Source organism: Mchenga conophoros, linkage group LG13, assembly GCF_057382185.1.
Source record: "Mchenga conophoros isolate Kocher_MC1m ecotype Shallow Benthic linkage group LG13, M_conophoros_male_GT1.1, whole genome shotgun sequence".
NCBI classification, from domain to species: Eukaryota; Metazoa; Chordata; class Actinopteri; order Cichliformes; family Cichlidae; genus Mchenga; species Mchenga conophoros.
In genome coordinates, this window is record NC_140538.1 from 21932557 (window position 1) to 21958455 (window position 25899).

General features: G+C 43.9%; 1 protein-coding gene across 4 annotated transcripts in view; it reads right to left on the minus strand.

Annotated features, from left to right (window-relative positions):
• The window catches only part of unc5b (unc-5 netrin receptor B), a 54005-nt gene that overhangs the window by 16469 nt on the left and 11637 nt on the right, over nt 1–25899 (minus strand). For all 4 annotated transcript variants that reach the window (XM_085297217.1, XM_085297215.1, XM_085297218.1 and 1 more), the window contains exons 2-4: nt 2176–2406; nt 1739–1882; nt 1239–1342 (exon numbers count right to left, since the gene is read on the minus strand). In XM_085297217.1, the coding sequence (XP_085153343.1) occupies nt 1239–1342; nt 1739–1882; nt 2176–2406 (479 nt within the window). The remainder of the gene's footprint in view (nt 1–1238; nt 1343–1738; nt 1883–2175; nt 2407–25899) is intronic.

The following is a 25899-nucleotide window of genomic DNA, read 5'->3' on the forward strand; positions in this document are numbered from 1 at the left end:
GCCCCCCTATGAAAAATTCATTCTTTAAAAGTATTTCCAAAGTGCCGTTAAACAGAGCAAGGAATTTTTTAACACAGCTTTTCCAAACATGCGTGTCTTTGTTTGGATGCTTATAATATTTTACTTTGCACATAAATACGATTTTTATTCAGAAAACACAAAAACTACCAGGGTCAAAATGATTAGCTCTCCCAATGCTAATGGTCAATTGTGCGTCCTTTTTGCTGCATAACAGCCTGCAGCCTGCAGTTCAGATTTCATGGTCTTCTGGCATGGAGCTTCAGTTCACCCCACAGATTTTTCATTAAGATTCAAGTCAGAGTTTTGTGCAGGTCAGTCAGTAACGTTCACTTTGAGCATTTGGAGGTAGTTCTCTTTGAAAGTTTTCTTTCAAAATCTTCACATATCCATTTTTGTTCCTGATTCCTTCCATCTTGTCAGGATTCTTACTTTCAGTCATACTCAAGCATAATACTCCCACCACCATGTTTCACGATGGGGTCACTGCTCTTTGGGTTGTATGTCTCTCCTTTCTTTCTCCAAACATGAGCAGCGCTTCTGCGGTTAAAGCGCTCCAGTTTCATCTCATGTTCCTGACGTCGCTAAATCATTCACTAGTGTCTTGGCAGTTATTCTGGGGTCTTTAGACTCATCTCTCACTACTTTTCTTTCCAGAGCCTTTGAAATCTTTTGCTTCCTGCCTCTCCCAGGCTTGTTCTGTACTGTATGGCTCGCTTTGAATTTCATGATCATACTTCTCCCTCCAGTTCTTGACACTTGGAAATGCTGCGATAACTTTGTAAATCCATCTCCTGCTTTGCGAGCATCAACAACTCTTTTTCTTAAGTCTAAACAGATTTCTTTTGTTTTTGCTGTGATGCTTTCTCAAGTGACAGCTCAAACCCTTGCTGAAGTTTTTATGCTGTGTGTAAATTGGACGATAACCCTTAGTTTTGTAATACGCCTCAATAAAAAGGTCAGTTTTTCAGGAGGCTAATAATCTTGGCTTTTATCACTTTTTTCTGAAATAATTCTGTTATTGTGTGCAAATAGAGATAATTTAAGCTCTCTAAAGAGAGCTAGTATGTGTAGAAATGCTGTAATGTTGAAAACCCTATGCTCTTTAAAAAAAAGTCCTTGGTAAAGTTTTGACAAAGACTTTAAATTTCATAGGGGGGTTACAAATTCAGTCCTCATCTGTAGGTGATGAGAGTGACGGTGGGGAGAAAAGCATTTACCTCGGCAGCAGGCATGCCCTCTGGGGGGCGACACTGCAGCAGCACCTCCTGCTCAAGACGCACCTCCCGCCCCAAAGGCTCCTGTTCAAAGTTTTTTCTCAAGTCTACAGAGGGCGACACACATGCAGTCAGCAGTTAGTGAAGGCTGCCCTGTGACAGCAGAGAGTGACACTCAGTTTATCTCAGCGACACTGCCTGTCACACGCACACACACACACACCAGGCAAAGCCCCCAAAAGCCTCAGTAACTGTGTCATTTTTCCACACTCCAGACTCTCATAAACATGCGACGTGTCAATCACACCGCGCCCCACATTACCACCAGGGATCAAGATGGAGTGTTACGGCAATTTATTTGCATATATACTTAAACTGACGCGTGTGACAAGGAGAAAGTTGAAAACATTTGCCCTTTCGCTGTTTCTCTTCCTCTTGCTCTCTCACTCTGTCTCTCACACGCATACGTGCAGCATGTGCAAACACGCCGCCTTGATACTGACATGCAATGCGAACGTAGGCGCGGCTGCTCTTGGTGGTGCCAGCTGAGCTCCAGGCCACACACTGGCACCAGTAGTCCTCCAGTCCAAACAGCTCCTCCACCTGGGTCCTCGACACTGAGATGTCCACCTCCCGCACCACCAGGCCTGTGCAGAGTGAGAAAGGGAGCGAGAGAGAGAGAGAGAGAAAAGAGACACGGGAAGAGCAGGAGAGTGAGAGATTAGTGAGGCACATTTTTCACAGTGCATATAAATAATGCATTGGCTGCAGGCCAAAAGCAGTTAACGTGCACATAAAATCCTATAGGAGCTAATGGATTATGTAGTTGAAAATGATGTTAGTAATTGAGGATGATGTTTATGTCTGTAAAATACAAGGTGACATTACTGTGTGTGTATGTGTGTGTGTGTTTACAGTGTGTGAGCGTGCAGGTCTTCACCTGTGATCTGGTCCAGACTCTCTCTAGTGACGTGATCGTTTTGGTTCACCCACTCTCCGTTACATTTGAAGTAGATTTGGGTGGCGGGTGACGCCCGGCAGCGCAGCTGGACTGGACGGTTCTTCACTATGAAAGCATCCTCGGGTTCTAGCAGGAATTCCGGGAGAGGTTCTGCCGGCGCTGACGGGAAGGAGTCAGGAAGAACCTCGGCCTCGCTGTAGTCGCTGCTCTCTGGAGAAAAAAAAAAAAAAAAAAAAAAGGGGGGGGAATAGAAATTATTTACCGACCTGACAAAAGAGCAGTGCAGTGAATCTGATCTATGGCAAATCTGCGGCTTCTCCTGGTCGCTGACCTCACTGACGAGGAGGTATGGAAAAAGCAAAATGCCAAATTTGTCCATATCACTAACCTATCACACATCGAAAGGGAGAAAATGTCTGTATGACAGCTTATTTTGTGTGCCCCTCTCAAGCTTCGGGGGAAAGCCACTCTGTAAGTGCATTTCAAGAAGACATTTAAGGTGCTGATAGTTTGTACCATCATGGAAGAAGTACAGTGACATTTTTGCCTCCCTGTATAACCAGCAATCTGGACAAGGCAGACCCCCTGCTCTAGTTTCTCTGGAAGAGTCTGTGCTTCTCAGCTGGAGCAGAGAGCCGCTGACCTTCTGCGGGTCAGTCCTGTTGATCGCACATTATCCCATGACATTTTCGATGTGACACGTCCGTCTTGGAAAAGCTGTCAAAAGCTTTTCCTGGCAGGAAGGACACAGTCTTTCTGACCTCTTTTGTCAGACGCGGTACTCTAATGATGATGAGTAGATCCCAAGCAGTATATCAATGATGTTTATTGCAGAAGACAGATTTGTGTATATGGACTGATAATGCGTGACAAAATGCGTGCTATACAGATAAATAGGAAAAGTTGTGACAGTAGTCAAAATAAATAAAATGGCCTGGACAGCTTCAAGAATATTACAATAATGTATAAAAATAAACCGTGCTGCAACTCATATATGTATTACATGAACTCTACCCTTGTGTGCACGAGTGTGTAGGTGCACAGGTGGACTGGAAAAGACCGTGTGACAGCACGGCAGGGATATAAGGGTCTGCTTTGAACATGAAAAGTTAGCACAAAAGTAGCACATACATAAAAAGTGTAGGCATACTTTGAAAGCTGCAATAGGTCAGCTGCTCCAAATGTTCTCTCGTTTTGTTGAACAGCTACACACAGGTGACTAATGAAAGGCAAAACAAATAAAAACTGTTGGGACACTGAACAGCTTCGGTGCATTTTGGCATTTGGGCTACAAGTGCCTCAAACATTTTCCCAAAATATAGTCGCTCATTTGGTATTTTGTTGATGATTCACGTCAGCTTATCTCTCACCAAAACATTCAAAGACCCCTTTAGATGAGAGCCCCTGGGAGGTCAGACACACTGCAATTTAAGCACCACCAGCAAGTAGAAAAACTCTGCAAACGCTCAAAAACCAGAATGGCGGTGATTTGGGGAAGACAATAATGTGACAATAAAAGCTGCAAAAGTGACAGAAACTGAGACTTTTGTAAGGATGAAAAAGCTGCAGGGAATGTGTGTTCTCATCACATGATAATAATCACAATGGTAAATGGACTGGGTCTTATATAGTGCTTCTTCAGAGTTTTTTTGATTAAATGTTTTACTTCCATTGTCTGTTTTGCATTCATTTAAAGTGTTTTACTATTTGCTTGTGTTTTCTTAAGTTGCAGTGTGTTTGACCTCTCAGGGCCTCTGTAGCACTGTCATTTTGGAACAGACCACTACCATCAGTCTAAAAATGACTAGTCATAGCCTAAAGATGACAATTTATACTCATTTGCAGGGACCCTTCTCTATAAGGGGATAATTTGACCTGAATTGAAGCAGGAAAATGGCCCTCATGGCATAACAGCCATTGGATCCCCTCATTGTAGAGATGAGGAGTCCAGGTTTTCCTTTAATTTTGCCCCACTCTATCATACTGGTCCCATCCCTTGCATTTCTGAGGAATACAGGTTCTTATAAATTTTTAATATGTCTGACTTTACAGCAGAAAACTTGTTTTTACCTGGTTGTAAAAATGATGTGGAGTCAATGAGCATTAACGTGAAGAAGATTTACATTTTCTCCAGTCAGGATAATCCAAAAGCTAAAGGCATATCGAACTCGGTGCGCTGTCTTCACTTCACATGTATGCCTACAGATGAATTCACATATGTGGGAGCCGCTCACTGGAAACTGTGCTTTTCCTACACTACAGCCTTACAGCCTTGCAGTTCTCAAATCTCATCCTCTATATTCAGAATGGCTAAAACAAAAGAGAGAGAGAGAGAGAGATGCGTGAGCAAATTCAGCTGCTTTTAAACTACGAGATTTAAACAAGGCAGATTTGCAGTGTTCAGTTTTCAAAATGTATCAAGCCTCAACCTGATCAGGTATTCTACAACCAGGGAACAAGAGAAAGTACTTAGAAAGATACCATCTCCTATTTTAGGAAAGTGAGCACTTGCCCACTCTCATCCCACTGTTCCCCTTGACAGATTCTGTCTGAGACATTAGGGAAAGCAAAGCAGAGCGCAGAGCTCCCAGAGGAAGCAGGAGAGAAAAATTGTAGCAGGATTGAAACCAAGGCCAACGAGGATTTATGGTATTCAGGAGGCTGTACCATCTTCAAGTAAAGTCACATCTATATGACTATAAAAGGTCTAGCTGAGGTAAAAGTAGAATTACCAACAACTGAGGGCTAGCCAGAGACAAGAAATCCATCAGCTGCTCAAGGCATTACAGCGATCCAGGATAGATCGCTGTTTTGGAGCGTCTTGTTTTTGACTCTTTTCTCTCTCCCACGCAAACACTTCATTGTTCCAGTCACTGCAATCACCTGTGACCTTAAACTGAACCCTCACCTTTTAACCCACCCAGACCTCGGCAGTGTACAGTAAAAGCAGAAATGCTGACGGTGATGATGAGCTCAACGTGATCAATAAAGGTTTTCAAATACTTTTTTTCTGTTTCACTGAGCATTAATGCATCGTAAACGATCCAGCTAGCCACCAGTGCAATATTTGTGTCAGTGATGGACACCTTAAAACTAAATTTTACTTTAGTTCAACGAGAGTGGCTTCATCATACTAGACTTTTTTTTTTTCTAAATGCCAAGGGCGATCCTCAAGGAGTTTCCGAGGAATACAGCGAAACAAATAGAAACACAGGAACAAACACCCACTTGTTCCTTAGAGCAGGTGTTCGCACTTTTACGTCACTTATATACGCTCAATTAAGCATGCACAATGCTGAGGATACCAGCAGGTAAACACAAACAATTATGAATAATGGAAGTTAACACATCAGAACGTGATGCTTAACCATGAACATGAATCGCATTCATTGGCATGCCTCTCTCCCTCTCTCGGTTCCTCTCTCCCTGCTAAGCTGTCGCCTCCAGTCCCTCAAACTTTGTATTCTCTGTCAATAACCAATTGTGTCGCCCCTCCCCGCCCCACTCCCCCGCTCTTTTCCCTTTGTCCGGCATTGATCGCTCTGTGTTCAAACATCGGCTGAAAACACAGCCTGTCACTCTTCAGGCGCGATGAGAGGGGGCACGGAGAGAGAAGGAGGAAAGGCAGAAAAAGAACGGTTGCAGAAAGACAAACAAAAGAGAGGCGGCGGTTCAGCCGGAGACAGAATGGAAGGAGAGCACTGCGTATTTGGATAAACCTCCCTCTCTGTGCCGTGTCTGTGTGTGTGCGCGCGTGTGCGCTCTGAGGCCTGCAGAGAGGCACAGTTTAATTAAAACACTTTTAGATGACAGAGGAAGGAGACGGACAGACAGACACCCTTTTTCTCCCCTGCATCTCTGTCTGGGATAATGGAGCTAGGGGTTTAAAGTAGAACCTGTGTTTTTGGGCCACCATACAAACATCCATCAGAGCTCAGCAGCTGGCAATTTGTGCGGAATGGAGGAGCCTTAAAGACAAGAACTCCTCACCGTGCAGCACAGCAAGTCTTTTATTACTCTAATGACAGACAGCAGACAGCTAGACAGCAAACACAGGCTTCTGGGTATTCCTTTCTAGAGCACACAATTGTGTGAACACATAGGCACAAGTAGACCCAGACACTAGATGACAACCTATAGTTATACAGAGCATTCTCAACCACTCTTATTCATGCATGCTGAACTCATCTGCAAATGAAGGAGTCCCCTCCTTCACGTTTGACTGTGTGGTGAAGTGCAGAGCTTCAGTTCGCCGTAACGGAGAGTTGAAGTGACAGTGGTCACTTCAAGGCAGGACTGCGTGGGAGAAAGACAGAGGGCGTCTGGACAGGGGTGACAGGATGGGAAGACAAGAGAGCTGGCCAAAGACAGGTCAAGAGACACTCAAAGCCAAGTGGTGAGCAGAGAGACAATAAGGCACGCGCGCACACACACAAATTCACACACACTGGACAGCTATAATAACTGGCAAGGGAAATGAATCACAGCAATGTCTGTCTTTGTCTAAGCCTGTGAAACTCTCTGTTGTTCTCTCTGCCCTCTCTTTTCTTTTGCTCCTCATTCTCTCTCTGTCTGTCTGTCTCTCTCTCTCTCCCTCTCACACACACACACACACACACACACACACACACACACACACACACACACACACACACACACACACACATGAATGACTGTAATTTTCTTAGCCCCAGCGCCTCTAGCCAGAGTGGAGTCTAAAGCATCTGTACTTTATCATTACCTTTACAGAGTTAGTCATTACTGTCCCCTTCAGTGCCCTCACTATCCCAACACTGCACTCAGAAGTAGGGGAAAAGCAAGCATGAGAGAATAAAGCACAGGAGGAAGAGTACTTTGAAGAGGTCGAGCGACAGAGAAATACTACAAAAGAGACGGGGTTAAGTTGTGTTTGGCAAGATCATGAAGTTTTTATTTTTTTTATAGAAAAAAAATATGAGTTATATCAGAAACAATCGGCGGTGCAGCATCCCATTGCCTCGTATATGACGTGGCAATGCTTTCCTTCTTGCCCTCCCCTGACTCCAGTCTTCCTTCCCTCTTGCCTCCTGGATTCAAAGCACTTTGCTCTGTCCATTCAACTTCAAATGACATCTTACTTTAATGAAAAATACACATGCAAAGAAAACATGGGCCCAACTACGAAGCACAACCAACCCCAGTGCTGGGTGCTGTACTGGATGCAGCAGCACACCAGCCAGTAATTTCATGCATGATATGAATTTTTCAAATGCTGCTAAACCGGTAAACAGACAAAAATACCCACTGTGGCTTTTCAGCGTGTTTGAATGTGTTTTATTATTGGCCACCAGGCAACATATGGAGAAGGAACCTGTAAGAAATGGGCCCCTTGTTACTCATTCTCCTAAACATTTGATGCAAAATATTAATATAAGACACGATTTATTCGTTCTGACGCTAAATCTCTTCAGCGAGGCAAACATTATGGTGCTGGCCAGATAGGACCAAAAGCAACTTGGACAGGAGCTGCGTATGGTGTTTAAAATTTTATCAGTTTTAAATAATCTGACTCGTTTTGCTGTCACTTCTGGTCACTCTGCTTGGCTTTCATTGGAGGCGGAGATCAGACCCTACGCACACAATCTCAGGGAAACAGGTGAGGCAAAGATACTCAAGGCTAACAGGTGTTTTTTCTCCCAGCCACGGCTTCATTTGTGGCACAGAGTTTGGAAGAATATGTCTCAAGGCAGCACTTCACAGCTCTGCTGTGGAAACATTAACACTAACGAGCCAGATGTTGACTTTGATTACAAACAGTGGGAACAAGAAGTGGCATTACATCTAACCGAAAAGCACAACAGGCAGCCTGTTAAGGACCGACTTCATAGCCCCGTACAAAATATTACAGGTTTTGTTAACAGAGCCTAAGAGTAGGGGTCGCTGTGGCCCAGGAGGCAGAGCTGATCAACTGCTCGTTGAAAGGTCAGCGGTTTGATCCACAGTACACGCTGAAGTGTCCTGAGGCAGGATATAAATTGCCGCCAATGCATCCGACTCAACGTGTGTGATAGGTAAAAGCACTCGAAGGCACAGGATAAAGTGCAGTGCGAACGTGTGTGTGCGTGTGAATGGCTGATTGTGGCTTTGAGTGCTCAGTAAGAGTAGGGAAGTACTCCATAAGTACTATTCCTGTTTATTGTTTTGGTGTTGTTGTCTTGTTTTATTTCCTTTTTATGACAACATAGTTTTTTTATTATCTATATACTACTGTAAGAGGAACCAGCCACTGCAAAATGACATATGTAAAAATATGAAAGTGGCAGAATGTTAAAACATGTTACATATTATCACTGTCTGGTTCTACTCAGCCCACTGAGGTCAAACAGCTGTGAGGACAGATGGTCAAATGTGACAACACTGCTTATGACTAAGAAAACAAGACCAATTAATACAGTGATCAACAGCCATTATGCAACATTGACGTTATACATCATCCTCACCCTATCCACCTCATTATCATCATTCTTGAGAGGAAGCCCCGGGGTGCAAGTTGCACACACTACACAGAGGCAGGTTGAAAGAGACAGAGATTGATGGAGGAAGACAGTCTCTCCTTGCCTTCCTTAAAGGACAATTACATTGAGTGATTGATATTCAGCCTGACCTCATCCTCATCAGCTTGAAAAAAATCGTACAAGAGGAGAGAAAAGAAACCAGGGAGGAGGTAAAAAAGATAAAGTGAAGAGATGTGAAGACTGGAAAGAAGCATGTGTGGAGACTTAGAAGGATCTGATGGAGAATCACTGCACGTGTGAGTGGGGCAGTCACAGTGTGTGTGTATTTTGGCGTCAAGCAGGGCACAAGGCGACATGAGTACAGGTTGGAGCGACACAGCATCGCTTCTCACATCAACAAAGGCAGACGGAGTGTGAGGAGTCATGCGGTTCACCCATCTGACCGAACACGCACACACTCGCAGAAACGCTTACAACATAAGCAGCCCCTTTGAGCGCAGACAGGGGGCAAAATTGGTCATCTTTTAATAGGAAATGTCATTAATTCACCAGTGACTAACAGTGCCATTATTTTCATTTCATCACGATTGCTGTGAGTCGTCAGGAGGCAGGAAGCAGAATTTGATTTCCTGCTAAGAGCACCACAGCTCCAACTCTGTGTGCTCTCTCATCAAGTCTTCCAAATGTTGGCCTTGAAAGCTCTTGTTTGGGTATTTTGATACTGCCACCAAGATGTGAACCTGCAGCGGCTTCACATGTCTCTGCAGCCCGCTTCTTTGTACTCACCATGGTGACTCTCTAACTAACAGACTTCCTCTCTCGCACCAGCAGGCACACGAACTCCCCTTCATGTGCTTCATGATTACTAGCGGCGACAGCGCGGCTGGTATGGCTTTCACCTTGCGAGCATTCGTGAGTGTTTGTCATCCCGGCAAAATACGGTCATAGCAATACTATAGCAGAAAATTTAGATAGATAGATAGATGAAACTTTATTAATCCCTCGGGTGGGTTCCTCTGGGAAATTCAGTTTCCAGTAGCAAAGCACCAAAAGAAGTTGCATGTTACATATGTGTTACATATGTATATGTGTTTTAAAGCACTACGGGAGGTGTTTGTAGGTTATGCGATTTTGTGAACACAATAGTGCCTCAGCCATGCAAGAGAGAGTAATTTCTTGCAATTTGCGTACTGAAATACTCTAAAGTTGGTAAAAAAAAAAGAAAAGAAAAGAAAAAGAAACCAGTTACGTAATTTGTGTAATTAGCTTCAATCTTTTTAAAGAATCTCTACAGTCTGCTCTGTTAAAAGTGGAACTGCCACCTTTCTTTTGTTAAACAATTAGCTAGTAGAGACTGAAAATACTAGTTTTTGTCAAATATTGACCAATTAAAAGCTTTTTAAAGAACACAAAACACATAAATGTGCTTATATATTTTCCTACTCACTAAACCTTACTTCGGGGAGCCTATCCCAGCTGACATGGGGCTATCTAACAGAGAGACAGACAACCATTCGCACGCACATTCATTCCTACGACTGTGCTAACTGCATATCTTTAGACTTGCGAGGAAGAGTACCCAGAGTGCACCCACGTAAACACAGGGAGCACATACAAACTCACACAGAAATGCCCCGACCCGATGATGGAATTTCCTCTGACCTTCTTGCAAGGTCTTTGGGAAAAAGCAGGGCTAACCACTGTGCTGCCCCCTGAGTAAAGAACCTCAGCCACAAAATATATCTAAAAGCTGAAGAGACGACCGCATTTGATAGCCTAGAAGCCAAATTCACAGAAAGACCTGCAGCTAACTTTAGCACATCTGTTGCCAGCGAATAAGAAGTTGAATTCAAGGATGATGATTGCGAAACCTTCCATTAGATGTTGAGAGCTTCTTCTTGAGGTAATTAGGCAGCTGGGTAAGTTGTTGTCACAGAAACAGGGCTTTTTCACAGTGTTGGTTGACATTTTAACTTTTTATCAGCTATTTACAATACACAATAAATGTTGCATTAGGCAAACACAGTAATAGTGATATTAGTGTCACGGACATTGTCAAACAGTGACCACAGCAGCTGATGTGTTGTGCAGAAGTTGTAAACCTGAAAAGCATGGGCTCATTTTGTAAAAGAAGTTTTTGAATTGTGCTATACACCTCTGAATAGGTCCATATATGCCATAGTTTGCTGCTCCATTGTTCCAACATGAATGATAAGGCAAATTTCAGCTGTAATTTTTCACATATTAGCTATGCTAGCTGCTATATTTGTAAGTTACTTCACAGGACTTTGGTGTGAGAGAACTTGCCCAACATTAAAACCTCTTTTAGATTGCTTTCAAATATAAAGATGTGTTTAGTTTTGTATAAAAGTTGTGACAGCAGTTTTACGAATCTGACAATGAACCACGAGGAACATTAATGTAAAAGTAACTTATGAGTAAAATGACAGAAATCTGTTTCTGTCAGACCCATGATGCCGGCATTTTCTGAGAATGGCACTGAAGACTATATGACAACACACACATTGTTAATGCTTTGCCACCCTTTCTGTATATTTGTCATATATTTGTGAGATGCAACTTGTTGGAAGTTCATCATAGCAGTGGAAATGTCACACCTTTGATTGCTTCCAACATGCTAATGAGGACACCTGCAGAGCGGCTATTTCTGTGGGGTGTGAAGCCGATCGTTTCATCAAGATACGAGTGCACGAGTTTAATTAACTGTGCAGGGTTTGTGCGCGAGCGGGCAAGAAAGATAGAATCTGTGCGAGGCAGTAAGCAGAAAAGAAAAGGTGTGTTTGGGAGAGAGAGAGAGAGAGAGACAGTGAGGTGACAGGAGGCAAGAAAAGCAGATTGGCAGAGGAGGAAGGCCGAGCAGGTGATGGAGATGCACAGTGACAGAAATCCTTCGCTTGTCCATCCAGTATGTCCCGGTGGCAGCAGGAGAGAGCGAGGAAGCCTGAGGACATAGTAACACATATGCATGCAGACACACACAGACACACACACATGCAACACAACAAAGACCTCATTTACCGATCTGATTGTATACAGAATGTTATCCTACACTCTTATCTGCAAGGTGTGTTGCCCTACAACCATCTAATTGTAAATGAAGCGTGACCTGCCCCCCCTTTTTTTTTCTCAAAGGACTCGCCTCCTGTGTCATTTCTTCCCACAAACATATCCTGTCACAATAATACTTAACCAGTCCTCTTGGAGGCGATGCTGGTGGGGGGAAATGCACAGAAACACACGTAAACATGTTATCTAACCACATGGTTACAAACGGTAAATAAGGCAGTAAATGAAAGAGGGACAGACAGTGGTGGTTTTTGCTGATAACTGGGTGAATACTGGAGAATTACGTGGTTGTTTCACATGGACCCACACTATATTCAAAGCGTGTGTGTAAAAGAGCGACATGGTGGGTGTGTTTGCAGCAATCTATAGAATATATTTACTCACCGTGCATGTAACCGTCAGTGCCCCCCCCCATCCATAAACGAGCTTCTGCGACTGTGTTTTTGGATGTGTGGGTGAGTGTGACTGTGAGAGTGGGAGCGCTAAGAGGATTTGGGCTTGTGTTGTAGCTGTGAGCCCACTGCTGCTACTGGTGCATTTGAATAGACGCGGGGACTGGGGGGGGGGATACATCATGGCTGAAAGTGTGCTCTGTCACAGCTAGGGGGCGCCACCCCCCACTGAGCTCATTAATCATGGCCCATCAAAAAGTGGCTCTGTGCTGTTTGTGTATGCCCTGACGACCACCTACTGCATGGGAACACAGGCGTACACAAACAGTGCTATCAATCACTTTTGCAGATGTAGACAGGGGGTTAGAGAGGGCTGAGACAAAACGTCCTCTCAAAATTACAGACCAGCATCACAACTGTTACTTGGAGGTCAAGCTCACGCGAATGAGAACGCGACTCTTGCCCTTCCTACTGCACGTGTAGATCCAAGTGCACGAGCTGAGTGCAAGGCGCCATTGCTGGCCTACTCTCCCACTGCACAGCTGCTTGATGAGAATTGCGCAAATCTACCTGGAGTGGCTGGTTGCCATGGTGGGTATTCACATGGAGTCCTCTCCTCTAGAGGCCTGCAGTCTACACGGCTATCAACTCTGCAGCTACACACGCTCACACATTGCCCACAGCCTGTCTCCTCGTTTCCTCCATTTGGAAGTTTTCCCTAAAAATCTGTCCGTTTCTGTCGCTGATTGTCTCACGGTGTCTCTGTGTATGCGTGTGTGTGCAAGCATGTATAGTGAATAGGTAAGCAGTTGAGTGGGATGAGTGTTTGGAAGCCGGAGCCGTTTAAATGGCCGTAATTACATGAGAAGATGAGCTGCATTCCTTCCTGAGGGCAGACTGATTACAGGCCTCTCCTCTCTGGGCCCCTGTAATTACCCACCCTATCCTGCCTACCCTCCCCAACCGGCGCTTCACCCTCCATCCCGCTGTACTTGCATTGGTTTCTCTCTGCTTTGGCTGGTCTGTGCCCCCACCTCACCCTCCTCTCCTGTCCTCTAATCCACCTCTCTCCCAACTTCTGCAACAGTCTACCTCCCCCTTCGCTCACCGGGTCATTCTTCTGTCCTCACTCATAACTCCTTGAACTGATTACTCCTTACACACACACACACACACACACACTTAGAGCTTAGAGACCACTCACAGGACAAACAGCGGAGGTGGCATCATGAATGTAGTGCATACAGCCTTCAATTTCTTTCCTAAAGATCTCTTTGACATTAAATCCCATGTGTTATGAAGCCCTTGACTATGCATGTAAGCATGAAACTTTGCATCAGAATGCATAAAGGCTACTTTTTGATGAAAGTAACTACTACATGTATAGCAGGCGCACTTCTATTTGGGTGTAAATGTGTGTAGGGAGGAGGGTTGCTTTTAAATTCCAGTCAATACCAGTGGCCACTCCTTTAGAACAGACAGTTTCTGCCTTAAAGGCAAAACTCTGCTCTCTCACCCCACTTTTGTTTTTCTCACAAACACACACACACACACACACAGGTGGAGATAAGCACCTGACCTCACGCATACACAAACCTCACCAAAACCAGTAAATCCACCCCACTCAGAGATTACGGCAAGACTGGAGACACACACACAGTCAAATTACACGTCCTTCACCAGAACACCCTTAATTGGTGCACAGAGCTGCATTCTGGGTCCTCGCTGCTCTTTCATTTGGCCTCAAGTAAATGATCAGAATGGCCATCTTTTACAATTTGTGCACTTTAAAATTTGTGCTCTGTTTGAAAAATTTAAATTCAGCTCATGTTTCTGATTTTGTCTTAGGGTCCTGCCACGTTACCATGCGCTACGTCAAGAAGTGGGACCTGCGATCGTGAGACGAGTCGGCAAATTACGTCAAAACATATGCGGTTCTTTTATTATTTGATATGACAACTCAACTCCCCGGAGAGGGAGAAAGACGGACGGATCAAACTTCCTGTACAAATCACACCAGACACTCCGAGCAGGTGATAATGAAGGGAGAGGAGAGTGTTAGGGGGCTTATCGAGTTGTGGGAAGAGAGTGAGAGTAAACTAAAACATCACAGGGGAAAGATGGATGGATTAAAAATGAAAAGTCCCTATCTCTTGGAGCATTATGAAGACACGGAGCAGAAAGAAGGGTGACAGAAATAGAGCCAGTGAGGGAGAGAACTTAGGAAAAGGACGAGAAAATGGGAGAGATGGATGGTAAGCACAGGTAACCTCGCTAATGTAAGGCAATGATGGAGGGAAAGGGCGAGGAGGAGGAGGGGAGAAAGAGGGAGATTAATGGCAGGCTGTAAATGGGTAGCCAAGCATCAGGGAAAGGAAGAAAGGAAGGAAGGAAGGAAGGAAGGAAGGAAGGAAGGAAGGAAGGAAGGAAGGAAGGAAGGAAGGAAGGAAGGAAGGAAGGAAGGAAGGAAGGAGGGAGAATATGTGGATGGAAAGAGCGAGGTAGAAAATGATGGAGAGAGATACAGAAACACTCCCTGGGTGCAGATCAAGAGCAACTCTTGATTGGTGTGAGTGTGTGTGCAAGGGTGTGTACATGCACTGAGCATTGGCTATGGTTGCCACGACTGCCAGCGCTATTAGAGAAGCCTGCTGTTGTAATGTGTTGTGACAGGGGCTGATTCTTGTGACTAACTGCTTTGGCAGGAGAGCTCCTCTGTCATGCTAATGAACAGATGAGGAGATGAGCCGGATTGACAGCAAATCAACGGGTCACGCCGATGACCCTTCACGGCCTGAAAAAATAGGTTTTTAGATGGTCTATATGAAGACACAAGAAGATGCCGATATCCTCAGCGTGTACAGCGCCCGACAGACATCTTTGCGCGCAAATAACTACTTGCAAAGGGAGTGTGACAGAGGTGGCGACACATGGACAAACAAAAACCAAAAACCCAACAGCAGCACCTAAAAAGTAGAAGCCTGATTATACTCCACACAAACACCGGCAGGGTTGGTGTCACTCTGTTCCTTCATTGCGTCCCCTTGCATCAGAGAAATCCCTAGATGCGCAGTGCACAACAAGCAGCATGCTGTAGGATCGCCTGTGTGTAAGCTCGTGAGAGGCAGCTTTGTAAAGTTGCCAATGAAATTCTGAAAAGTAGCGTTCAATGTATATTCGAGGTGACGAAAATAGGCCTCCGCTCCCAAAACGCACACAGAAAACGAACTTAGGGATCAAATTGCTGTTTAAATGAAGAGCTTGGATAACATGATTGAAAAACAAGCTTGGCTTAGACTAGATGTTAAAGTGAAAAACACAGATTACACGGGGAGACCAGGAAGTAGGTGAGGCGTAGTAAGGAGTGGGGCACTAATAGGCAGAAAATCAGTGCTGGAGAATACAGATGATGAGAGGTGATGCGGTGATAGCAGAAGAGGACAGATGGAGAGGCAGGAGTTAACAGATGAGATTCAATCTCCTCACTCTGCAGAATGTCAGGGTCTTGCAAGCAAAAGTAGTCTAGCGCGTGAAGCTAATGGTTGTTTTATCCTTTTGATCTTTTCCCTTCATTCCCTTTATGCCCCGCTTCATCATTCTCTCAAGATACATTTCCCTGCCCGCCTTAACTCTGACCCAGTCCCTCAAATCAGGCCAGACGACAAAAAAACTAGAGGAACTATTTTCTTTGCTCAACTAAAGGTATATTTCCTCTGCATATTTGTTAACTTAAAAAAAAGAAACAGACACACATGTCCATTTTGTATTTCTACTATAGTTATTGTGCTACTTTTAGTTTTTTTTTCTTTAAACCCAACAAGCAAGCAAGAAAAATTGTAAGCCCAGAGGAAGCCAGACTTCACAAGGAAATGTGCAGGTCAAGATAGGAAGGGAAAAACACACCATACCATTTGACTGCCGGGCAATCTCAGCGCAGTGCAGCACCAGCACACATAAAAGTAAGAACTAAAGCAGAAGCATCTCACAGACTATCACTTTTGGCCAGGCCAACTTTTCTATATCTGGCAATCTCTGCTGCTAACAGATTGTGAAACAGTGAGAACTGATAACTCTGCATCGCAGCAAAGGGAAAACGGAACATTGGTGCATCCTGGGCAGCCTGTGCGCACGCGTCTCTGCTCTCCTCCACGAATCTAAATCTTATTATGTTTCAGGTCAAAATATTGGTTCTTTCCCAAGTGTGATGAGTCAGCATTCGCACATCAATCATTCATGAGGCTGTGGTTGCTGCCTGATGTCAAAGTTTTTTTGTCTCTGCTCTTCTTTGCAGCTGCACACGCGTCCTTGACCCAAAGACTGGGTGGGGACTGGGATGGAGCGAAAAAGAGGGCATCGCGCAGCCTCGAGCCAGGACCTGTACTGTATGACTGGACTGGCAGGGATGGCGGTGATAGAGAGCAGCGATGGGGAGAGGATGACAAAAATCCCTTTGGCATAGACAAATAAAGTAGGCGGCTGTGAATGAGAGAGAAAACTTGCTTGTGCATGTGATGAAAAGCTGAAATAGGGAAAGACGGGCGGATTGAAGAAGAGGCAGAGTGTCACCCGCCAGACGCCCAGGGCCAGCGCAGACTGATGGTGACACTGAGTGGCCAGAGTGTGTGACACTGTGACAATAATGACGAGAGACTCAGGCCCGATTTCCGCGGCTTCTCCTTCTTCTGTCCGTCCCTCCTCCTTCTGTTGCCCCCCTGCAGCGGCCAAGTGCTTTGATCCACACCCTGACTGTGTGTCCTACTCCTGGCCTGGGTCAAACCAAGCGGGCAAGCAAAGTCGCATAATCCCACAAACCCCGACTCACGTGGAAGTCAAAAAGTCAGCAAAAAGCTTTTTTCTGACTTTTTCTTGAAGTTCAGAAAAGAAAAACTAAATTGACTGTGATAATGAGCTGTGTACAGTGCGTTCTCAATTTACAACACTTTACAATACTTGCTATGTCTCAAATTAGATATTTTGACTATTCATTATTTTTAGTGCATGAGTGAATAAGTGTGGCTGTATGAAGTACACCTTGATGGTGTACTTATAACAGTCTCTCACTCTTTTCTTTTTGCTAGTTTTGTTTATAAAAAGAGATCAGCAAGAAAAAGGTGCTGCAGATTCACTGTTAGTGGCAGTAATCCTGCACAGGTGCAAACTTGATGTTGGGAGACCTTTATAACCCACTTCCACTTCAAGCTAATTGGTTTGAAGCAGCGCTTATTGTGACAGACCCTCCATGTGTTCGCTTCCCCCCCTCAGTGGTCACCATACTTGCTAGCTAGCTAACAGTGGCAGATCCTTTTTTTAGTCATTAGTGTTAAATTTCTCATAGTTTGGTGAGCAACTCGCTAAAGAAATCAATATGTATTTGTATCTTAATTTGCCATCTTGACTGTGTAATACTTTAGTATTACATGTACTCACAGGCTTCACAAGTTGCTCTTTAGAGCTAAATGCCAATAAGTACCTACAGTGATAAATTTAACACATTGATTTTTTAATGTAGGCAATAATATCTATTTCATACCTTCAGTTTTTCAGCATTAGAACAGATCTTTTCGATAGTTGTTGAAACATCTCTCTCAAAGTGAAAAAGGGCTCTAGGTGTGCCACCGGGAGTCATATGTAAGTGGAGTATTTCATGATAATTGATTTAATGAATCCTTTGTTGTTGCACAGAGGAAACATTCATAGATGATCCAACCTCTGTGCAGTATGCAATTTTCAAAAAACAATCCAATATTTAGGTGTGGAGCAAAGAAGGGGAGTAACCTGAAACACTAGTACTGCTGTCCCCTGAAAATGACTGGGACAGTGATGGTCTAAAGTTTTAAGAATATGCTTTAGTACCTGAACATACAAGAGAAGTGTGGGAGGCTAATATAAAACAGCAGGGCTTACCTCACTCTCTCAAGGCCCATAACCTCCCATTGCTGAAATGGAGCTGCTCAGCAGTCAACAAATCAGATTGTGTTTTATTGAGCAGCTTTCAGGTGTGAACATGTATAGATTTGGGGAGGATACTGAAAATGGACCGCTCTAAGATGATGTTCTTGAGATGTTTGTCTGTTTGTCCAGCTGTTCCAATTTTGTCTTTGTTTTTTTAAATTTCAAACTCAAATTCGGCTCAAAGTTAAAGGCAATGACACGATTAAAGTATAATATTACACATGCCTGTTCCTAGTCCCCTTACCCTGGGTCCGTGCCAGTGGACAGGGGACATGTTGTCATAGTTCTAGTGAACAGCAGGGCATTAACTCTCTGTCCCAGATCCTAATGGCCCTGGCCTACTGAAACTCTCACAATCCCAAGGCCGCGCAGAGTCACGACTCTTCCTCTGCAACTGACTCCCAGCAGCATTGTTTTGTTTGCACTGTGCATTTTTCTGACCTGTGCACTTGTGTATGTTTTCAGTGTGGTCCTCGGTGCGTGCGGTCCAGCTAGTCACTTAGTGCTCTCTCTTCCCCCTCTCGCGCGCTCTCTGTGTCTCTCTTGGTTTCACCCAGACGAAGCCAAGGCAGCAGTGCTGGTTAAGAGGTTTGTGTATCCCATTAGGATGATGAAGAGGCCTTTCATCAGTACACTCCCTCCGGCCAGGCGTTGACAGGAGCTTTACCTCGACAAGCCTCTCAAACACACAGCTCGACATGAGACAGCACCCAGCGAAGAGGTCCGCAGGCAGTACACAGACTCACTGACAAACACTCACTGCTGCTGACAAATACAAATACGCACTTACGCACAAAGACTCTGGGCAGAAAACAAAACGGATAAGACTGGAACATTTTGTTGCTAACTTTTCGCTTTCAATCGTATATCCATTTCTAGCTAATACAGTTTCATGTGAGTGGAGGGGAGAACACGAGGAGATCAGAGAGGTAGAAAAGTCTCTACGAATTCTGACTTGGTGCGCCGATCTATTTTTAATCACTGCCGCACAAGGACTAATAGCGTAACGGCCGAGCAGAGCTCCGTCCAGATGGGCAAAGTAATTTTTCAGGAGGTGAAGAGCGGGAGTAAAAAGACATATGAATGGATGAATACCAAGAAAAAATAAGAGAGGAACAGAAAAATGGAGAAAGACTGTTGAGAGGAAAAGAGGGAGTAAGAGACAGAGATTGATAAAGACAGAGGAGGGTGTGAGCAGGAAGGACAGACAAGCCACAGGAGCAAGATGACCTGGATTCATAGGGCCAGTATTGATTACTTAAGGATGAAAAGCCAAACAAAGACCCTGCTTATAGACTAGATAAATGAGCTCACGGAGAGAGAAGGTACAAAGACAAAACTAGGTGAAAGTACCAGAGAAAGGTATCTAACGCTTGTATCTTAATGAGGTGGAAGAAAACCGAGTAAGCCACTTCATGCATGACTATGACTCGCAATACCGACAGAGAAAAAGTATGACAGCTAGGGCAATTAGCTGAAACTGGTGTCACATAAAAACAGGTTAAACAGGATTGCATATCCAGCACACAGGGGGCTGTGTGAAATGTAGCTCTTTTTGGGGGGGGTTCATTCATGTACACAATAGCAAGTCTGGATCATTCTGAGATATCAGAGCTTAAAAAACATTGAGGCTACGCAAAGATATGCCATTAAAAACTTAAATAAATGTATCACAGATAGTAGAAATATCTGTGCATCCTTCAGCTCAACACATAACGACATCAGACACTTTCAGTTATGCTCCACTACATTTATATATTAGCAAATAAAGCTGTTTCTGCAGGAAAACCCATCTACACTGTCACGTAGCACGTTTACACAAAAATAGATTCAAACAATAGAAATGCTTCAGCTGATTTTTTTTCCTCCCCTTTTTTGTCGTTTGTAACAAGCCGAAAGCCAGAAACTCAACACTTTTTAAATGGCCAGCGAAAGTTGCAGCATTAGCGCTGATTGTAATCACTTGATGAAGGCAGATCACTCTGCTTTCACTCTCACAGCTGATTTTATAGCACTTTTTTCTTGTGGGAAAACAGCAATCTGTTGCACCAGGAAACAGGTGTCAACCAGAACAGGTAAGTAAGCACTCGAGCTAAATACTCTGCCGAACTGAGAAGAATAAGATCATTATTTTTAAGTTTATCACTATGAGTAATTCCACGTGTCTTATAAGCAGCCGTGCGATCCTTTCTCTTTAAATCAGCACTGATTTTTGGCGGCTGGACGGACCGTTTGAGTTATTGTATTCTCGAAGTATGCAGGGGTTAAAACATCATCAGTCCTAAACTTTCTCATTTCTGTGAGCCTTTGTAAGACTTCTTGCCCACAGAGCAAAAAAAGGGGAACAAAGTGTAGCTCTTGAATGACCACACTACATTGGAAACTGTTAGAAAAGAACAGCTTAACCCTCATATGGTTGCGGTCAGATGGGTCATTTGTGAAGCACAATGGCAGTCTGCAAACATAAAGGTGTTTATATTTTTCCCACAATTTACAATCTTTTCAGCATGAATGACTTCAGAGGTTCTATTTTTCACAACAACAAAGAAACAGCTTACAGTGTGTGTGTGTGCTATTCATATAGAGCATGGGCTGAAGTGCAGGTGAGAGCATGAGCCCGCCTGAGCAGACTACAGAAATGCACTGTGAGCTATAGTTTATTTTGTCTGGTATTATGAATTGCATTATATGCGGCACAATAAGGCTCGGGCTGATAGTTAACAAGCTAGCATCAAACCAGAAACACACAAACAGCGAATGAGTGATGGGAATGAAATGAGACGCAGTGCGCGCAGCTGCTCTGCAAATGTGCGTGAAGCAGAAGTTAAGCCCGACACCATAGCTTTATTAACTCCGCAGCATTTGGCGGCTAGTTAATGAAATTCAATAATAATGGCGGTGTTTTGTCTTTTCTGTTATGCTTGTTCGCTCTGGCCCTGTCCTCGTAATGCGCCAACCCTGCAAATTATTGGTGCTAATCTGTAGGTCAAAGGTCACAGCTTCCCGCTAACTCTTTATGCCAGGCTGCACTGATCAATGTTCAACTGTTATTACAGTGGTGCTTCACTACGATGTCACACTACACTGAGAAAAACCTGTGTAACCTGCAAAGTCTCTCGACACACCTTCTCATGGCCCCTTGACCTCTCACCTTTTTGATGCATACGTGACAGGCAAATCTCAGGTTTCGGCACTCACGTTTTATCTGCATACGCATATAGAAAAGCAGCAGATCACAATCTCCATTTAATTACCCCAGCACAAAGCCTCGCTACTCTGTTTTCTCCCCATGAAATATTATAGCGCACAGCTAAACTACTCTAAAAGTACAAGCACATTAATATACATTACACAGTCTCCAATCATTTTAATGGCTGTGGAGACACTGAAAGCAATCAGCGGAGCAAATAAAAAAGGGAGGAAAGAGGGACAGAAAGACACAGGGAAGCAGCAAAGTGGATGGGATGTGTACTTAAGGAGTGTGAAGATGAAACAGAGAAAGTAAGCTGAGCAGAAGAGGCAATTTTGGACAGCGTGAGATTCATCATGCCGTCTTGTCTTAGACTTATCATGCTCTGAGGTGCTCCATATAACAAGGTGTGGAGATCAATAGCATCCATTTACTGAGGTGCAGCTCATCTAATCATCTAGTGCTCTGCTGCCCACAAAAGGAGCTGTGACACACACCTGGGCCTCTAGAGGAGAACGAGTAATGAAATGTACACTGCAGCCCAGTCTATCTTCAAAGTCCCCCACAGCTAGCACAAACATAGCCCCCATGCCACCACTGCCTCACTTCCTTCATCTTCTCCACCTTCACATATGAGCAATAAATTCCACCTTGCTCTCCTCTCCGCCCCTCCTCCCCATCCACCCCTTCACTTCGCTTTCTTATGCAGAGTCAAAGTTGCATGTTGTGTGGTCCATTAAGAGTCTGAGGGCTGTGAGACACAGACTCAAATACCCACAGCACTAAGCTTCTCTAAGCCATTGACAGAGCGCCTCTGGGTAGCATCGCAATAAGTGCTGTAAGTCCTGATTCCCATGTGAAATTTTATAATTCATCTTAATTGAGAAATTCAAGCAGGAAAAAGACTGGTGGGGTGGTGGGCGGATGTAAAATGTGCAGGGTGTGTATTTGTGGAATTGGATGACACAGTGTGAACGATAAGGCAAGGGGATTCCTATTGCTAGATCACACTATTTGTCTATTATTTATTTTGCAACGCTTATTTAAACCTTTTTTCCTTCCCTCTAATGGGCTTGGATGCAAAACAATCACACTGGATGCAAAATTGTTATACACAAAAGAAGCAGGCTTTATGTCATGATTCACTGTCAATTGGTTCATTTGCCACAACGACTAAATAAATTGACATAATTGTTGCAACTGAATGCAATATTTTAAGAGCAATGAAAATGAGATCCTCCGTGCTGCAAGCATAATGAAGCCTGTATTTTGATCATCTGTACTCACTGTGATTTTATGCATGCGCTGTCATTTATTCAAGGGTTCTCTGGTTAAGAGTACTGAGCTCAAAGAATGAGGTAAAAGGCAGATGGCGTTTAAACACTGTCTTAAAAATGGAGACTAAACATGGCATCGGAATATCAAATTGTTGAGCAACTTTCAGGCCAGTATGGCAGCACAAATACAGATGGAGCCGCAGCTTTGACTGAACGATCGCAGCCTTGCTTTAGGTAATTAGCAGAGAATTCAGGTTTTTTTTTGTTTGCTCTCTTTATGGCTGTGTTTCAGTGTGAATAACCTCAAGAGCTTGCTTTTCTAGCCCAGGATGAATGCAGAATGTAGGACTTCAGCACTGGCCACCACTGTGCATTGTGCCGACTCCAACAGTTATATTAAAGAGAGTGCATGTTTTAAGAAAATGCTCTTCTGTATCGTCTGTGTTTGCTTATATTTTTATCCAGAGCCTTCGCTATCTAGGGCAGTGGTCAGCAGTTTTAATCAATTTTACCAGCACAGGAGCACTACGGCAGTCAGGAAATCCCAGCAGGACTGTGGGGAATGGACATAGCAATAATAATAACACAAAATCTAATCTGAATTATGCTCTAAAGAGATTAGGTCAAAATAATCCCCAGAATAAACACAAGAGGGGAGGAGGGGAGGCTGCTTGTGATCAAATGCCGGGAGGGGAGCTGCATCGCCTGTGTGTGGATGGTTTTATTCCTGATGGTGGGATTTGTGTTTGGTTGTGTTTGATTTTGGGTGTGAGAGTGATGATGGTGTTTATTTTGGGAAACCAGAGTGTGTTTAAGGCTCAGGGAGTTGCTTTTTATTAAAGTACGATGAACTGCTTCCCATTGACTGCTCAAACACAGGCTGATTCCTTCAGCGTTGTGGATTGCTGACCCTTTTTCGGGCGAGATGACAAAAAGTGAGGAAGTGCATTTCAAGACTTTATTAAAATATATGACCATTGCCAGTCATTAAAATGAAAAAAGAAAAAAAAAGACAGGAAAAAGTAGCAGGGATTGACAGGGAATAATAACACGGGGCAAAAGAATTAGTGGGGCCACGTTTAAGCTCAAACAGCAGATATTATGCAGCTATAAGAGGATGCAGGTCTTCCAGGAAGCTTAGCTCAACTAAAAATTAAGGAACAGTTTGACATTTCTAGAAATGTGGTGGGTGCCTAACAACAATGATGAATTACCAAATTCCAGTTCCTGTATCTAAGCACCTGTAAAATCTTTCATTTGTAGTGAACAAACTTAATATAACTGTTGCTAACTGGTAACATTTAAAGGTTTCAGTAGGAGTATCTTAACTGTGGTCAGGTTTTGCTAAACTTCCTTTGATGCTCGTGCATAACTGCGTTTACAGCTCCGAACTATGGCTGAATTGCTCAGTTCGCAGCAGGTTGCTGTCGTGGCTCTTCCTGCACTGACTCTGTGTGGAGAGAGTTCAGAGATCAGAGCAGACAGGGCTGGGCCATGCCTCGAGGGCACTGACTGCCTTTCTGCTGAGCAGGCTATTGTCCGGCAGCTGCATGGCCACACCACTTCAGGCCTATTGAGCAGCTCTAGCTAGGTGCAGTCGAAGGTCCCCGGCCTATTGTCTGACGTCAGATCTGTTTGAGCTGCAGAAGAACGCTCACTTTATCTCCCAGTGAGTTCACAGAAAGAATTAACTCCCCGTGAATGGAGGCGGATTCACACAAGTTGAAAAAAAGACACGTTAAACACATTCAGGCCAACCTCAGCTCTCAAACAGTGACCTCAGTAGAACCACAGTATCACCTCTGTGTGGCTATTCAACACAACAATCAACATACTGAACAGAACACAGATTAGGCTCTAAAGAAAATGGGAAAAAAGCTCAAATTCAATATGACAAACACCTACTAGATTTAATACTTGGGCTATTTTCTATTTCCATCATTTCCTGTCAAATTAGCTGGTTTTATTTGTATTTGCTCCTATTGCAGGTATATTACAAAAAGCGATAAAAAACTAAAAAAAACCTCCCCAGCATAATGCAAAAATGGATAACAAGAGACTAGTTGCATTACAAGCAACTTAACGGTTTCCCAAAATACTGACAAAGTGTATGATCATGCAGGCAAAATGGCCATATCACACTCAGTAAAAAAAGCCATCTGGAGGCATCAGCACTTCTGCGAGCAGAATTAAGTCAAAGTGCAGTGACTTTCTCATTTTAAGTGCCTCCAAAGAGCCCCATTATTACCTTCCCAGAATGCAAATGTGCATTGGGCCAATTAGAGGTTGGGCCAATACCAATGTAAGCCCATAAAAATCCACCCTTTCATAATCATTCAACAATATGACTCATGGGTAAGACTGGAACACTGGACTGTAAATGTGTCATGATTATGACTCTGTGCTTAAAATGAATGGAGGAGCTGTGTATTTCATTCCCACGGTACTGGAGCGGAGCCATGCATGTTTGGTGTCAGGGCTTCTAATGAAATAAATAGACTTGTGGTAGTACTTATTAAGCCTCCATAAGTGGCAGGTAAAGACAAGAGCCCTGCGGTGGATCAAAGGCAGTTAAATGTTTCTTTTTAGATCTCCCCTTATCAAGAGGTATTTAAAGGGAGAAGGGGGGGTGCTTTTTTTTTGCTTGTGGAGACAGACGCCCTCATCCAGGATGTCTCTGTGTAATTACACGCCACAGAAGACCTTCATTCCTCTCCTCTTCACAGAGAGAGATGAAAGGCAAGAGAGACAGAGGCATGTAATTGCTCCTCTAACTGAAAGAGGGGGAGAGGAGGTGAGGGATACAGAGAATAGAAGGACAAAAGGATGGTGAGTGGTGGTGGGGTTTTAATAAACCTCCTCTGTCTCTTGTTTACAGAGTCTCTCCTACCTCTCCTGAGTTCCCCCCTCTCTCTCGCTCTCTCACGCACACACACCCATACAGTCTCCCTTATATCACAATGTCACCAGGAGACCGAGGCCCTGTACAGGCTCTTGGTAAATGCATTGAGGAAATCAATGACTGGTTGTGCCACAATTTTCTCCAGCTAAACAAAAACAAAACTGAGGTAATAGTCTTTGGCGCCAAAGAAAAACGATTACAGGTCACCAGAGAACTTCAATCTATACATCTAAAAACCACAAACCAGGCGAGAAATTTGGGTGTAGTGATGGATGCAGACCTAAACTTAGAAAAACACATTAAGACAATAACAAAGTCAGCTTACTATCACCTCAAGAATATTTCAAGGATAAAAGATCTGATGTCTCAACAGGACCTGGAAAAACTAGTCCATGCATTCATCTTTAGT